This window comes from Eupeodes corollae, chromosome 3, assembly GCF_945859685.1.
Source record: "Eupeodes corollae chromosome 3, idEupCoro1.1, whole genome shotgun sequence".
In the NCBI taxonomy this organism is placed as follows: Eukaryota; Metazoa; Arthropoda; class Insecta; order Diptera; family Syrphidae; genus Eupeodes; species Eupeodes corollae.
In genome coordinates, this window is record NC_079149.1 from 44,085,996 (window position 1) to 44,103,729 (window position 17,734).

Genomic DNA, 17,734 nt, shown 5'->3' on the forward strand with positions numbered 1-17,734 from the left:
AAAGCCTTTACTGATTAATTCAATTCATTAATTTGTTAAGCAGAAAATCGCAACAGTTTAATTTCAAAAGTCGAGTTATAAGATAACGTTTTGATGGAATTTCGGTTTAATATCGAAACGTTTAAGAAGGTATTTTTATTATTATTATTGAATGATAAGTCATTGCCAATTGTAATTTTATCTCATATAAAAAAGTATACTGCATTTCAACACTAAAATTATTTCTTAGAACCTTATTTTTAAATTAAAATAAGAATATGGTTGGACTTCTGCATCCCAAGGGCCTTATTTTCTAATCGCGGTTCCCTTATGAAGGTTTATATTTGTACTTTGTGTACCATTCTCTATAAAGCCTTTTTGATTGAAATTATTTTTGAAAAATAATACAAATTGAAATAAGCCTATTTTTGAGCATTAACTTTTCAAATATTAAAAAAAAAATACACAAAATCTCAAAGCGTTTCAAGTAGTGTATTTAATCGTATGTACACCCTGCAGCGCTCTATATCTTATCAGTTGATTGTTATTAATTCTCAAACTGATAAGAAATTCTCCACTGTGGCTGGTGCGGTTATTACAGGTGAGTAAGACTCAGTTTTTCACTGATTTTCAATGTCTTCACGTGCGGTGCTCTGCCGGCCGGTTTAATATTATTATTTATACTATCTCCATACATACATACATATAAACAAAGAAAATTGAAATATTTGTGTATAAATAATATTATAACTGTAAGTGGTTGTATAGTAGTATAGTTTTTGTTTTTTGTTTAAAGTTCAAGAAAATTGATCAGAGAGATCAAGGAGTGTGTTTATTTTATGAATAACTAAGCAATTTTATTAATAACAATTCTGAATGAAATGATAAATTATAATTTTCCCTTCATTCGCGCATTGGAAATAGATTACAACGAAATACACCACAAATACTGCGTTGCGATCGGCCTAGTTCCTAAAGATAACACAGAATAAAGTCATTGAAATTATTGTGAACCCGTCTACAAAGTCAACAAATAAAAGTAAGCTTAACTAAAAAAAAAAACTTTTGTTAAATAGAAACAAAAAAACAGGTGAAAGTAGTTGAATATCCGAGATATTTTTTCGTTTGTTTGACTTTTGATAGAATGCGTATTTACTTATCGAAAGATTTACATTTATCGAAATCAATATTTTATCTATGATTTAAGTTAAGTTCAATAATTTCGTTGATTAGTCATAACCAAGACATTTTTAATTTTGAATAAATAAAATTGATAATTTTTAATCGGAAGCGCAATTACCATGTTGATGTACATATTTAGTAGCTGGCCTGGTCATAGCAATGTAAAATATAATCAAATTACTATATGTAAGTACCTACTTCGACTTGTCGTATTCAGCTACGTTTTGTTTAATAACATTTTATGAGATAGTTTTTTTTGTTGCTCTATCTCACTCTCTTTGTCTTGAAGTTATGAGCTATAAGCAGGCTTGTGAAGTGTGCAAAAAGCATTTGGTGCATGCGAGAATAGGCGCCAAAGTGGCTGGGCCCTTACGATAAGGTTTAGAATTTGAATGTTAAATGAGTTTGAGGTAGATTAAATGCTTTTTTCATTTTAATTCCTAGTCTAGGGGTCTATAGCTTTATTATTGGTTTTACTATTTAAGTATTTCCTTTTAAATTGTTTAACCAATTAATTATGATAAAACTAACACGTGCTATTGAGTTATTTTTCAAATATTATGACTCATTTAGTATAGAAACCTGGGCCTTCAGTTAATTTCTAGACTACTAACGCCGAAGCTCGTAGTTTTGAAACTTTTAGTTCAAAAATGGCAGCTTTTTCACGGAAATTGTTCTGGGTAAATTGTTTTCGTTGCAAGTGCTGCACTAATTGATCAATATCTTCCAGTATCCGTGGCTTCATGGTGACTAGGACTGCCATGTTAGAGGTTTTCGGTTAAATCTCTGTCGGTGTCACCTAAACTTTCTTACAGGTACTGCGTCTTGCGAGGAATTGAAGAATTCTTCAAGATTAATCCTTGTCATGAAAAGTGCTTTCTCAAATTTGCCGTTCGGATTCGGCTTTAAACTGTAGGTCCCTTCCATCCCTGACAACAGTACTCTCACACATTAATGGTTGAGATTTGTAAGTCACTTCAGGCCCTAGTTCTCATTGGACTGTTGCGCCACTTGATTCTTACACCAATATTTTCCAATCTAACCTTAAAAAAATTATTGAACTAGAAAGTTGCATTAGCCCAAAAATCACATCAATTAGTGACACGTTAAAGATGCATATTAACGTACCCTCCGAGTTGAAAATAGGCATTATCACTGACGATGATTTTAATGATACGAATTTTAAAAATATGGACAATCTCGATAGATTTCAACGACTAAATCAGCTATGAAAGCCGTTATTGCTGATTGATTAATTTGCAATTTTGTATTAGTTGAACTTTTAAAGCCATGCCCTAAGACAAAAATCTTTGTGAATAAAAGGTGCAATGTCGTGAATGCCTACGGATTTAACAATATAATTAGTTACCTTTGAGCAACGCATAGCAGAAACTTGCCTCAACTTTTTAAATTTGACCACAATTTTACGATGACCGATAAAGTGATTTAGCTTCTATTCAAAAAAAAACTTTTATTTCTTTTGTTCTTAATCTTTTTTTTTCACATACATATAATTTCACCTCTTCAGGCTTTCATTAGATTTTTAGTTTTCAAGTTTAAAATGCCAACATTTATTTTTGATTATTTTTGTTTGTCTCTAGAATGAAAAAACAAGAATTGAATTGAATTTTGAATTTCTTGCAACTTCTCTTAAGTAACAATACTAAATTTGAGTTAATGTAAGCTTTTGAAAATGTGTCTTAAATAAAAAAAAAAAATTAACATTTAACTATAACAGAACAAAAAATAAAATCAGAACGTTTAAGACAGTAGAGCACTGGTTCTAAACAATGATTTTAATCCCACATTATTTAAATTTAAATCTATCGATGAACAGTTTAAGTTATATAAAATGCTCATTCGACTTAAGGCTTCATTCTTCCCACACCAAAATTTGAAACAATCAATGTCGGCTTGTAAAAGAATACGATCGTGGGTGGACTTTATTATTTTGAAAATTTTCATATCGTCAGCAAAAATGAGAAGTTCGCTTAAGCGTAGACATGACGATACATCATTAAAAGACAGGATGAACAGAAAAGGGCCAAGATGGCTTCCCTGGGGAACACCAGATTGAGTAACAAAAAGTTCAGAATGACAATTTCTAAATTTTACCTCGTAGGACCTGTTTTCAAGGTATTACTTAATCCAAGCTAAGAAAAATGGTGAAAAACCAAGAGCCTTAAGTTTAAATAAAATAATTCCGTGGCTAAGTTGGTAAAAAGCTTTAGAAAAGTCAGTGTATACGCAGTCAACTTCATAACATTTTTCTAAAGCGTTTGAACATATGTTGTGAGGAGATTAGTAACGGTTGATCTTTTTTTTCACAAAACTAAGTTGCTGTTCGCAAATGAGACAACTAGTTCAAACATTTTAGGAATGCAAGAAAGCTTTTCAATGGGCCTATAGTTGGGTATATCCGACTTGTTACCTTTCCTGAAAATTGGTGTAAGAAATTTCTTCTTCCTTATGGTGGGAAATTTTCCTGTTTTTAGAGAAAGTTTGAATAAGAACGTAAGGGATTCAACTAAAGCATTACTACACTTTTTTTGTACCATCGGGGAATACCATCGGGAAAGGCAGAGCAGTTATCATTCAACGCGGATAAAAGATCAAGGACCGTACTCTGTAGATCAGGTATGTGACTACAGCTAGTTTCAAGTTTGCGAAAAGGAGTGAAGATTATAAAAATATACTTAATCAACTTCTTGGGGGATATTAACAAAAGACTCCCGGAAATTTGTTGTGAAAGCTTTACAAATATCAACAGTTTTATCTAACGAAAGGTTCTTGTAAGTGAAGTTAGCTGGAACGCCATCTGATTTTTTCTTTGAGTTTACAAAATTCCAAATATATATATACTATATAAAATATATAGTGCAAATATCAGTAATATAACAAGCATAAAAAAAATTAGAAAGAGACTTAAATTGGTTAAAGAGTTCAACATAAAAAGAGAAGTTGATTGGAGAAAGAGTTTTGAGATACGTTTTAAATGCGTTATTTCTTTTATTACGCAGTAAACGCAATTCTTTCGTGTACCAAGGATGGCTAAAGTTTGTATTTGTTGATTTCTTCTGGATTTCTTTCTTTTAAATGTATGTACAAAATAAAAAATGCTGTATCTCAAAAATCTGTATTTCAAAATTCTGTAATGCTGTAAATAAGGCTACAAAAGTACGCACTTTTTTACATTGTCAAAACAATTTTTTTCCCTTATGAACAGTTGCTTCTTAATCATAGTATTTAGAATTGCACCAAACTAACTCATCTGTAAAAACTTCCAGTATTATACAGTATTTTAAAACACAGTGTTTTAAATTTACAGTATTTTGAAATACAGAATATTAAATGTAAAGTATTATGACCACACAATATCGTACAGTATCATACAGAATTTTGACCATACAGTATTTTAAAATACAACATTTCGACCCGTTCCACTCATATGTCCGAAGAGTTTTTTTTTTTAATATTTCCCGTACTTTAATATAAATGTAACAGCAACAAAATGTCTTAAAAAAATCCATAATTTTGAAAAATTAAAAATTTGTATTTGAATATCGTTAGAACGGTTTTTGTTTTTAAACAATTTTATATTTATATTTAAAATGTTTCAAATTCAGTTGTAAAATATTTTTAGTATGCATTTATTTAGAGCTTACCTTTTACATTTCAATTTTGTGAAATAATAAAGACCCATTATCGAGATTTCGAAACATTTTTTTAGAAATCGAAAAAGAATCATTTGGCATTTTTGTTCCTCAAATATCATTGAGACAATATAAGAGCTTGTGCATAACAAAGATTATGGAAATCGGTTAAATAATGCTTGAGAAAACACAGTGTTTACGTTTCTAATGAGCCAAATTAAGAAAAATAAAATGCACGACCTTACTCCTGTATGCAAAGAGTCTGTTTAAAAAAGTACCTATATAAGATTTAAAAATATACCTGTAAAATAAGTTTGTCTTCAAAGATATAAACGCCATTTGATTGGTCAAAAACCCTATGATTCATTCCAAGACACAACTCATCCTAGGATAACTCATCCCGGAAATGAAAAATACCTGAAAGCATACTTAACGAAAACAATTGTTTTTGTATTCAACTAGTTCGTTCAAAGCTTTTTCCTTTGGACAGCTTTATTTTAATTTCATATAAGAAGGACCAGGATGGAAAGTAAATTATCTGAAGATAAGAAAGAGGAAGAACATGTATGTTTAAATTGTAAAGTGATCGCCTATTGGTTGTGTAGTTAGCCAGGTGTCTAAAAAGAATAACAAGTAGTTCATTGGTGTGCTCAGCCATGCTTATGATGATAATGAAGGAATGTTATTAGTTGGTAGAAGGTACATACTACAATCTTATCACATTCCTTCTTCCCTACAAGTTTTTAGCGCAAACATGTAGTTATTACGTTCAGTTTATTTTTTTCGTTAAATTTTAAAAGAAGGAAGAATACGAACGAGAAACTGCTATTCATGTGTTGTTCACAGTTAAAATAATAAAAAAAACTGTTTTAAGATTCAAAATTATACCCGAAAAATAAGTTTGTCTTCAAAAATTTAAATGCCATTTGATTTTTCAAATATTTTTCTGTAGAGCGGTTTTTTTTAAATTAATTTTGTATATATAAATTTAATTTTGTTCTAAAAATATGTTTGGTATGCAGTTTTTTAGTAATTGTAAATATTCGCTTTACATTTGAATTTCGTTAAAAAAAATGGTAACCCGTTTTTGAGATATAGAATTTTGAAAAATAAAAATTCAATATTTTTTAAGAATCCCAACTTTTTGATAGTCAAATATTGTTTAGGCAATATAAGAGCTTATTTCGACAAAAAAATTATTGAAATCAGTTCATAAGTTGCTGAGAAAATTAAAAATCAAAATAACGTTTCTATGAGTGGTACCTTTCCTGAGCAAGTACCTTTTTTGACAAAAAAATGTATGGGGACCACTATTAGTTTTGATCTTAAAAAAAGAACAAAACGCCTAACGCGAATCTGCCCAAAACCTTAACTTCCAAGTTTGAACTCAATCGACCCAATGGGTTAGGCTGTAGGATCGTGGACAGACAGAAAAAACCGACATGACGGAATAGCGGGACCAACTTTTTTCGACTTCTCAACCATCGTAATTTCATGTTTCATTAAAATCTCTAGTTCGAAATTTTGCACGAATGCAAAACTTGCCATATATGTAGTTCCTATATGCCGCAAGTAAAAAATAGAGAAAGTTTTTTAAAAAAATCTGTTGGTTCGGTTTTAAGACAAGTTTAATTCTCGATTTTTGACGAACATTTTTATGGGGACTACTGTTATTTTTAAGTCTGAAAAATTTTTAAAACGCCAATTAAATAATTACCAAATGTGAAGTCAATCCACCCAATGATTTGAAGGGGCGAGAACAAACAGATAGACGGATGGAATCAGGGTTCCAACTTTTTTGACTTCCTTGCCATCGAAAAGTCATGTTTGATTAAAATCTCGAGCTCGAAATTTCTTACAATTACAATACTTGCCATAAAGTTCATATTAGTCGCAAGAAAAAACTAAAATTGTTGAATGAAAAGCAAGTTATCGCTTAGATGAATTGTTACATCTCAAAAGCGACTACTGGTAAACAATTATTGTCTGTATTTTAAAAATCAAGATGTAAAAGCCCAAATGCATTATTTAAATCAATTTGCAATTTTTTGTTTTCGTTCTTTAATAAACTCATTTTAAAAATTGATAGAAGACATAAATGAGAACTCTACCTCCCTCTGGAATTTATCTCGAATCTGCTGAAAAATTGTCCATTTGCACTTAAAGGAGGAATAGTATTTTTAAACAGGAATCTTAAAAGATATTGTATTTTGCATGAACACAAATTTTGAGCCAAAAATACAAGTTCTAATTTTTGCAAAAAGGCGCAATTCAGATCAACACAGCCTTGCTCTTGAAACTGATAAGATTATTAACTTTGTGCAGTATGTGTTTACAATCTTTATTCTTCAATGAGAAGTGCATATCTATCTATTGGTAATATACAAGTATATCTACAGAAATATAAAATACTGTTTCACAATTATTAATAACAAAACAACAAAGACTATATGAGTATATTGTAAATAGGGGGATTTAAAGTACCCGTGTATGTACAAACGTGTCTACAAAATGTACCTAACATCAATACCTATAAATTATACGTTTAAACAAGGAAGAATAATAATTTTCGAAAACAGCAACGTTGTTGACAATGAAATATTGTTGCATCTTAAGAAGAAAATGAAGAATCAAATGAAATGATCTTCCAACTTAAAACTAAGTCTTAAACTTTTCTCTTAAAGTCATTGAGATAAAATTAACTTGTTGTTCCTAATCTTTTTTTTTCACAGATTCAACTGTGATAAATGCCTCCTCAACAATGTTGCTCTACATTTATGTGACAACAATTACGTTCACCCTAATTTCATCCAGTAACTACTTCGCTCTGGGAATTAATTGTCCATCGAAATGCACCTGTCGCTGGGAAGTAGACGGTTTAATAGTTGACTGTTCCCATAGAGGCCTCCTAAAATATCCTCCCCTTGAAGAAGGTCTACCGGTGGAACGCTTGGATCTTTCTTCAAATTTATTTCAAGAATTTCCCAACAATTATGCCGGTATCAATACCCTCATACACCTCGATCTATCCAACAATGATATTCAGGAAGTCGCTGGTGATGCATTAATTGGTTATGAATCACTTCGAGTCCTGGATCTGTCCAATAACAGTATTCAGAATTGGGATGATATCAACCCCAATGTTGCTTTTCAAAGTGCTGAAAATCTTCAGAAATTATCTCTAGCGGGAAATCAACTTGAAAGGTTCTCATCGGGAAGTGATGGAACGCCCTTGCTCATGAATGACATGCTTGCCGAACTGGATCTCAGTAATTGTGGTATAACTCAAGTTGGAAATGTCTTGAGTGGAATGCCAAGCCTGCAGAAGCTTAATTTATCGGGGAACAACATTAAAACACTAACATTGCTCCTGTCGAAGTCATTACGAGCTCTTGACGTTAGTAACTGCAGCCTGTCAGTTCTTACGTCATCTCTCAGCGAGAACCTTCCCAGCTTGGAAGTCTTAAATTTGTCATGGAATCCCGGTCTCAGTTTGGGCAACAACAAGTTGGGAGACATTTTTGTATGTGAAACCTTACGGCAACTTGATGTTTCGTTTTGCAATCTTGACTATGTGGACTTGGGCGGAATGCCAAACCTAGTAGTGGCACTACTGAAAGGCAACACATTACGAAGCATTAGCGCAACAATGTTTTCCAACAATACTGAACTTGAACTTTTGGACTTATCAAGGAATGCCATCCGCCAGATAGATCCAATAGCCTTCACATCTCTGCGGAGACTCATTGAACTGGACTTATCGTACAATGAAATATTTCGCATCGATCGCAATCAATTCCGCAACAATGATGCTCTTGTAAATATCAACTTGAGTCGCAACATTTTCAATCAATTTTCCAGATTTATTTCGAATTCTCTGCGAACGGTGAATTTGAGTGGGTGTGAGATTCTTGACATAGATCCGACTGCTTTTACGGGATTCAAAACGCTCATCAATTTGGATTTGTCGAATAATTTGATTTCGGAATTTCCAGAAAATATGCGGTCCGAGACTCTGAAGAAGCTGGATCTCAGCATGTGCAGGTAGAGCGTGTAGTAAAAAAATTTTCTTGTTTAATCGCATTCTAAAATTTGGTCTTTGACAATTTCAGACTTACAATAATCCGAAATACAACATTCCACGGCTTCCCAGAGCTTGCTAGTCTCAAGCTGTCGGGCAATCGTTTTACGAATCCCTTTCGACCCGAATACTTTAGATCGAACACTTTCCTAAGTCAAATTTGGTTGAGTGACAATACATGGCGTTGTGATTGTCATGATCCAACGTTTATGGCTTTTTATGATTTTCTAACTATAAAACCACAAAAGGTAAGCCTAAAAAATATATCACTTCCTTAATAACTTTTATAAACAATCTAAATAAACTTTTAGCTGAAAGACAAAAGTAACGTTAAATGCTTCAGTCCAACAGCTTATTATTTGAAAAGCTGGGAGGCTGCCTGCATGTCTGTTTGGTATCCGGCTCAAAATGAAAAGGCTGCCCAAAAAGTTTGGGTGGTAATGGTAATCCTGCTCATAATAGTGGGTTGTATTTTGATGGCTTCATCGTGTTTCCGAAATCTCGTTCGAAGCCAAATGAAACGAAGAGATCGCCGTGAGCAGGAAGAAAACGAAGCAGAATTGGCCGAAATGTAAGTTGACTTTTTTGTTGATGGTACAATATATAAAACGATTTAATTTACAGCCAACGGATCAATCGCCGACTTCTTGCCCAAGACGCTCAGCAAAATGCTCCAACTGGACTAGAATCAATGCTTCCTACTTACGAAGATGCACTCTTAATGCCGAAGTTAGATAGAGGAAGTAAGTCGATGATGGATCTATCGTCAACAAGGAAGCCTGTATCAAGAATTCGGCGAGATATAGAGTCCGGCAGAGGAAGAATAGACGAAGAAGAAACCGTCTTAGACCATCATCGCTACCGCAGCGAGGAATTATTGTCAAATCGAGACAAAGAACGCACAGCACACATCGGGACCTTCCGGCGGACGGGTAGAATTGAACACAATCCATCGGGAAGTCGACGTTTTAGCATCGAAGACTTGCGTTTTCCGGCAGCACACTTGAAATCTCAGAATCTTCAGAGTGCCGAGCGCATTGGCAACTTCCAAAGCTACGAAAACAGTCCGTATTCCAAGAGGCGTCCAAAACCACCAGAGATATCAGTATTCAAACGAGCCAGCATCAGAGATAGTGTAGAATTCCTCACAGATTCCGAATACAATAGCAAGCCAGGAAGTCCGTTTGCCCAACGCCGTCCTCAAATCGAAGGAGCAACTGATGTTTCGGCATCTTCAACATCGCTATCCGTTAGTTCTCGAGGATTATTTAAAGGCAGAGTGCCAGCTGATAAGAGTTTTCTCACTGTCGAAGAACATTTTGCTCGTGATGAAGTAGACAACAAGTCTGGATCAATTAATTCGAGTTCAAGTGATTTTCAAGTTATGCGTTCGTCAGATGTTGACTTAGCATCAATTCCATCGGATTCCAATTCATCTTCGAGGGATGAACCTGTAGTTGTAGTTCATACGCCAATTAGAGAAAGTAAATTCTAGAACAAATATTTTTATTTATACGCATAGATATACATACGTACATATAATTTTTTATCGTTTAAATAATATAAAATGAAAATTGTTATAGATAAGATTATTATGATGTTTAATTTGGTTGAAAATAATAAAATCTATTTATTTAAGAATTAAAAATGTATCTACGTGTATGGAGGTGTGAAGAAGTATAACAGTTCATGTAAAGAAAATATTGTATAGTTTTGTAAAATCTTAAGCATGCATGAACATGAGTTTGTGGCATTCCATAGTTCATGACGTGAAACCAATTCATTAAACTATCAACTGATTTATGAATGGGTGTTTTTTTAGAGCTGGTGAACATAAATTCAAATAAAATAAAACTTTCTTTATTTTTGACTCAGGTCAAAATCGGATCAGCGAACAACTTAAAAGTGATAACCATTCAAAAAGCCAACTTTTTCACATTGAAAAGTGTATGGCTATTTTAGCAATTGGTATAGCTCGCATTGATCTTTAAAGGCCTTACAATCTTCTGGACTTAGTTTTAGACTGTATGTTTAAACTTATGAATATGTTCAGTTCAGACGACATAAGGGACTTGAAAGTAAGGCAAGCTTCTGGTATTTGATTGCCGAGCTGCCAAAAAATTGGCTTCCAAACAAGGCAACTTAATTAAGAACTTTATAGTCAAGTATACTTTTGTCAAAATGGCAGTTGATGCCTTTTTATTTAAATGAAAGCTGAACTTTATTACTCTTGATTTATCAATTTTTTGCACAATTCCATTTAATGTTTGTGTTAAAGTGTTCCTTGTTAAATTAGAAAGAAATAAGTTATATTCCTTTACAATACAAACTACAAATCGTTATGGTGTTTTAGAAGATAATAATGTTTTAAGATAAAGTAAAGTTCTGAATTTGAAATGTATGACATCCGAAAAACTTTTTAGTTTCCTTTGTCAAAATGTACGTTCAAAGAATGCTGTTGACTGCAAATAAAATCCTTTGTGTTGGCTGAACCTGACCTTTGTTTTTGATCTAAGACCATCCTAACCTTAGGTTAGAAAGAAAAAAAAATTGGGTTAATTTTAACCGCATTGTCATGCACACCATGCGTATACATATATTTTAACTTCCTAAAAGCAAAAATAAGGATTAACATTTTTTGTAGATAAATGATGAAAACCATTAAAAAACGTACACAAAAAATTAGGTTTATTATCAATCAAAATATAGCGTTTCGAATGTCCGATTGTTCAAACTCTAAAGATCAATGTTTTCGCACCTTATTTCTAAATAAATTCATAAATTGCAAACAAAAAAATCTACCTAATCCTTTTCACAATCATTACAGTTACATATATTTTGTATTTTATAATAAATGGCGAAATTCCGACTTACTATAAAACGGTTTGTGTCTATGCTGGTTAATGAGCTGAGTTGTCAACCATTTCAATATATAGTTTCTACATTCGAAAAACAGATGTCGCAAAATGTATTGGTTTGTGTATTCAATTTACATATATTTACACACGTACACTTTGAATTGAAAAACGTATTTTGGTACACTTATTAACAAAACAATGGTCAACTAATAATGCCAATTTTCTAAGCATTTTCAAAATCTGATTATTTCTTAACTTGTGTTTCTATTTTCTTTTGCTTAAGAACTTTAAACTTTTAATTCATACTGGAAACTGTATATCTTATGGAATACATAAAAATCCGATTAAATAGGATTAAATATTTAATTGAAATAAGCGATGAAAAAAAGGAACAAGTGTAAGGGTATAGTGAAATGTGATTTTTCGTCAATTGTCCAATAAAATATTACTCAAAAATGTGTTTAAGACATCTTTTTTAGTTGTGCAGTTTTATTTCAGAATCTCACCTTTTAACTTGCGAATTATACATAGGAACTACAAATATGGCGAGTATTGCATTCGTACAAAATTTGAAACTCTAAATTTTAGTTCTACATGATATTTCGATGGTAGAGAAATCGACAAAATGTTGGTCTTCTACAGCCCAAATCTTTGGATCGGTTGAGATTAACTTGGAAATTAAGATTTTAAGTCTTCGCGTTGGGAGATTTTTTTTTCATTATTTTCAAAAAATAGCAATAGGTATGTACACATTTTTTGATGAAAAATCGAAAATTCAAATTTCCTCAAAAACGATTTGCATTGCATTTCGATTTAAATTAAAAAAAATTATATATCACATTTTTTTTTGTAATTAAATGCATTTAACATTTTTGGAGACAATCTTTTTTATAGGTACATTTAAAAAAGACTCTGTTTAAAGTACTATTTAAAAACAGAGTCTTTGGATACAAGAGCATGTTCATGTGACCCATAACTGTATTTTATGTTTTTGTTTGAGACTCACAAAAGATAAACAATTTTAGGAGTAAAATTAATTATCTGAATAAAAATTAATTTCTTTACAAAAGTTCCTCTTTATAACCACTCTCTTCTAGAATATTATAGTAACGTAAGTTTTCGTTGATGAAATGTTGAAACAGTGTTTAAGCAGAGTTTTCCGATATGAATTTCAATATAAGATTATTTCTTAAGAAAAATCAATGAAAGTTTGTTTAGCCGTAAAGAAAAACCATTCAAATCGATATAAGGCAAATAACTGGCATGGCTACGCTTACAATGTAGAACGATCAAGTTGTTAGTCGTATTCCTTCGATAACTTCAGGAGTACCTACAATTTTTGAGGTCCTGAATCGATTGCGAATCATTGACATAAGGCCTTATCTTTCACTTAGCTTCAAAGAAATAAGTCTGAACAGGCGTTGGATCTTAAGATTTCGTTTCCCTAGCACCTCTCGCATGACAGACAGTAGAGAAATCTCCAACCAGGGACCCTACTCTGTAATGCGTTTAGAAAGCAAATATTTTCGAAAACGAATATTTTGTACTCTCTATTTCTAATGCGGATAAGAAATCTAGTACTTACGGAATGACAAATCCGCATTCGGATTTTTCGTACCTGGCAGTGCGTTTCCGAATGTCATTATCTTTCGAAAACGAAAATGTTGTTTCTACACCAAGAAAGGTAAAGAATTGCAATTCTAAGTTTGTTTTTAAATGACACAAAATTGTGTTAAATTGTGTGAAATAGATAAAATATAAGTAGGGAAATAATAATTTTATTCAAAATTTAAGCAAATAAATTCTATTACAGGGAATCATCAGCGAAAAATGTGCATACCAAACAAAAGCAATTTGAAAATATGGTGGAATTCGTATGACTTGAAGGAAAAACAAGTGTAACTTGGCAAAACAAATTTCAACACAAAAAACGAAATGACTATGAAAAAAATCAGCTTAAACTTTCTAAGCTTGAATTTTAAAGAGAGATGTGGCAATTGCAAAGCAGTGAAGTGTTATAAAAAGTCGTTACGATAATTGTTATGTGAATTTGAAAAATTATTTTATTTATATATACATAAGATATTTTGTTAGGCTCTTTTGGTCTTTTTGTTTTTGGAATGCAAATAAAAAACTTATTAAATTCTTTTCCCAACATTTCGTAAGTGTTCCTTACTTCTTCAGGGGTGTCTTAATTCAATATTTACTGCATCTTTCCAACGACGGCACTGACACAAAATTAAAAATAAATTAACAAAAATAATATGAAATTAATAATAAACATAAACAAGAAAAACTATCAAATCAAACAGAATTGACACAGAATGTTTGATAGTTTTTCTTGATATATAAAAAAGTTCTAAATAACTGCATGTTAAAAATATTTCTGAACTTAAATCAAAAATTTTGTACTTATATAAAAATTATTTAAAAAATCGATGTAAATAAAAATAATATAATAAATCAAGTTGGTTTGTAATTAATTGCATTTCAAATGTTTGGAGACAAACTTATTTTATAGGCACATTTTAAAATATAAGTACTATTTGTAAGCAGAGTTTTTGGATACAGGAGATGTTCGTATGACCCAGTTTTAGATTTTATTGTTTTGTTTGAGAATCGTAGTAGATAAGAAATTTTTGAAGTTAAGTAAGGTATTTATCTAAATAAAAATTACCTTTTTTACAAAATGTTCCTCTTTTTTAATTTTTGAATCGATCAAATTAGTATACAAACTGATAGTCTCAACCACTCTCTTCTACCGGATTATAGCTTTCATTGATAAAATGTTGAAACAGTGTTTTAGCAGAGTTTTCCGATACGATATTTAATAGAAGATTATTTTATTTTTATAAAAATCAATGAAAATTTGTTTCGCCGTAAGGAAAAACCAATCAGATCGATATAAGGCAATTACTGGCATGTTTAAGCTTGCTTTGACGAAATCTAAATTTTTAGTTGTATGCTTTCGATAACTTCAGAAGTACCTACCATTTTTGAGGTCCTGAATCGATTGCGGATCAATGACTAAAGCCTTATCTTCTACTTGGCTTTAAAGAAAAAAGTATGAAAAGGTTTCGGATCTTAAGATCGCGGTTGCCAATTGTGACCATTTTTTAAAGAAATCTTAATTAACCAGGCTAATAGCTCATAGAGAACCAGAGCTACTGTCTTAAAACTAACAATCATTCTTGTGTGCGAATAAGGTTATGGATGAAGACGACCTAGAGATATGTCCCTTTTGATACCGACCGGTAGGAATTACACCTAACACGTCTCTCATGACAAACAATAGAGAAATCTACATTCAGGAAACTTTTTTTGAAAAATTGTGATCGATTCTATTTGCCACTTAAAAGCTTTTTTGTCAATGCAATGTATCGATAGATTTTTGGTAGAGGCGTAATGAAATGTAAAAAAATCAGCTCGAAAAGTGCAAACTGCGAATTTGATATCATAATATATTTCTGAGCGCTCCGAATTCCTAAAGTCACCATAGCATTTAAATAATTTTATACCAATATACTTATCAATAATTTTCCTCAACATAACAAATACAAAATTGTATCGAATTTAATTTATTGAATTTATCCAAACTTTACGTTTCCAGAATATCCTTATCGTTCTCAAAAAAAAAAAGTGTAATGGTAAATCTTATAGTAGATAACATATTTATTGACTTATAAGTTGTCATCATTTTTAAACCCAAATACTTTGCGTTGAAAAGCTTGGCTCAACATTTTGAACGGTTTAGTAAAATGTTAATGGCTGAAACACAACCACGCTTCAGAAATTTCATTTAAGGCAACCTCGAAACAGGCCCGTAACGCAGACGAAGCTGAAGCGTGTTTGTGATTCCGCCATAATTCCATTTTAGGAAGTTACTAAATGAAATAGATGATTTTTATAATTTTAAATTATTCTAGCATCTTCGTATTAGATTTCATTTTAAAATCAGGAAATTTCGTTTAGCTTTCGGTAATTTGATTAATTCCTCATGACTCTTGAATTCAAGCTTTTCAAATTAGTAAGCCTGTATGGCACATTGAGGTTTGTATGTGTTTATCTCACCAACTATGACTACTGAGAAAATATTTATATGAAATTATAAAAGGAATTTATTATTTGAATAGTTAGCAATATAGTTATAGTTGAAGTAGCTGGCTCAAAATCACCAATGTGCAGAATTGGCTTTGCTAACAATTTAATGCCTTAAATCTCGACTAGATTGAAAAAAAAATGAATAAAATACCAAAACTAACCTGTTTTGTGTGTCAATCAAACAATATAATTTATTAATAAGGTGAATTTTTAAATGAAATCAATATACAGGCATAGAAAGTCAGTTCGGAAACGCGTCTAATTTATAATCTTCAACAAGTCCAAAATATACTTGAAAAATTCAAGGTATTTAACCCCGGTCATTACTCAATACACCGTAGTTTTTATACAAAATGTAGTTTTAGAGAGGATGCTAAAAGATTATTTATTTTTAACTATATAAATGCAAAATATTTTGTCCAATACCGCAAAAGTCATTTCAGTGCACATATCGATAATCGATCAAAAATAATTGTAAGTAAATCCAGCCATTCGGTGTCAAACGTCAGTCGAGGAAGAGAACAATAACAAAGCCGGCTGTCAGAGTATTTCTTGTCAAATAAATTATATCTTAATGTTAAGTACCTTTCTATTCATTATTCGTGGAGCGTACATCATTAAATTCAATTTATTACATTTATTTATTGATGAAATTCTTTTTTACGACTCGAAATAACAAAGAAACCTCAAACATGTTCCTATTGACATAGACAGATCGCATTTAAGATGATCGCCGTATAATCAAAAGGCGCTCTTATTTGAAATCGTCATTTCGTGAACGGTCATTTTGGGAACGTTTCCGGACATGATTTGAAGTATTTTCCTCATAGAAGATTTTGTATGTATTGTTTTCATTATTGCTTATTTAATATATGTAGATGTTATAAATCAAAGCTTAAAATCTGTGCATTGTTGATTTTATCCAAATTAGAAAAACGTTCTTGAATTAATGGTTTCTATAAGATATTTAATACTAAAAAATATTGTAATAAAGAATAGAATTCTGTGCGCTGCCTTGCCAAAGTTTTTTAATAAACAAATTTTAAAACAGTATAAGCTAAAAGTCATTATTTTAGCTTGCAATTTTTTTGTCATAAAACCAATTTTGCAACCTTGGTGTGAATGTTTTTATGTTTTTTCTTAAACAAAACTCTTTAAGACCAAAATGAACTTTTAAAACCGAATACAAAGAAAACTATGGTTAAGCCCATAGAACTGTCATCAACAAAAATACATTTCCTGGAATGCAACAATTCCTTCAGACCCAATCTGTATCACCGCAAATACTTAAATATATTTATTTAGCTACTAAAACACGAAGTCATACATAATGCACATTATATTGAACCTACTTCATTTTTGAAATAATACGCATACAATTTCATTTATTTAATCAAAAATAAAAATATATTTACTTTATTTAAAATTTAAAGAAATCCATTTACATTAACAATTAAAATTAAAATATATTTATTTACTTTTTTAAATAAAAAAAAAAAACAAATTGAAAGAAAAATAATTATAGCACTGCATTTAGATTTTATTTATGTGTTAAGTTTCCTTAAAATAAAATATATACGCTACATTCTTCACTAAAAAACAAAATAATATTTAACAGTATATAGACATTTCTAACAATTTATGTTTCGTTAAAAATTAATTAAACTACCATATTTAAAAATTAATAATTGAATATTGTAGGAGTTTTAAATCTTAAAAATAATCAAACAAAAATTAAATGTATTAATAAAGAATAATTGAAACGAAACAAATGCGCAGTGCTTTTGTATTAATAAAAAGAATAACATACAAAAATGATTATTTATTATATTAAATAATAATTAATCGTTATTATTTTGTTTTTAATATTAAACACGGCA

General features: G+C 31.0%; 1 protein-coding gene across 3 annotated transcripts; it reads left to right on the forward strand.

The window, feature by feature from the left end:
- The first annotated feature begins 603 nt into the window (after positions 1-603).
- On the forward strand, positions 604-10,543 carry LOC129951516 (leucine-rich repeat-containing G-protein coupled receptor 5). Of its 3 annotated transcripts, XM_056063712.1 has the most exons (6): positions 604-731; positions 904-1,018; positions 7,547-8,858; positions 8,927-9,143; positions 9,207-9,466; positions 9,520-10,543. In XM_056063712.1, the coding sequence occupies exons 3-6, from the start codon at positions 7,576-7,578 to the stop codon at positions 10,388-10,390; spliced, it is 2,631 nt and encodes an 876-aa protein (XP_055919687.1). In that variant the 5' UTR covers positions 604-731; positions 904-1,018; positions 7,547-7,575; the 3' UTR covers positions 10,391-10,543. The 3 variants fall into 3 exon arrangements, with proteins under 3 accessions (XP_055919687.1, XP_055919686.1, XP_055919688.1); XM_056063711.1 differs by having other exon boundaries at positions 610-1,018; XM_056063713.1 differs by lacking the exon at positions 904-1,018 and having other exon boundaries at positions 610-731.
- The last annotated feature ends 7,191 nt before the right edge of the window (positions 10,544-17,734 follow it).

Bases quoted from the DNA above. Each gene is read 5' to 3' on its own strand.
- LOC129951516 (XM_056063712.1), top strand. From the start codon at position 7,576: ATGTTGCTCTACATTTATGTGACAACAATTACGTTCACCCTAATTTCA. The intron at 9,144-9,206 runs GTAAGCCTAAAA...ATAAACTTTTAG, and splicing joins TAACTATAAAACCACAAAAG to CTGAAAGACAAAAGTAACGT. The intron at 9,467-9,519 runs GTAAGTTGACTT...TTTAATTTACAG, and splicing joins GAAGCAGAATTGGCCGAAAT to CCAACGGATCAATCGCCGAC.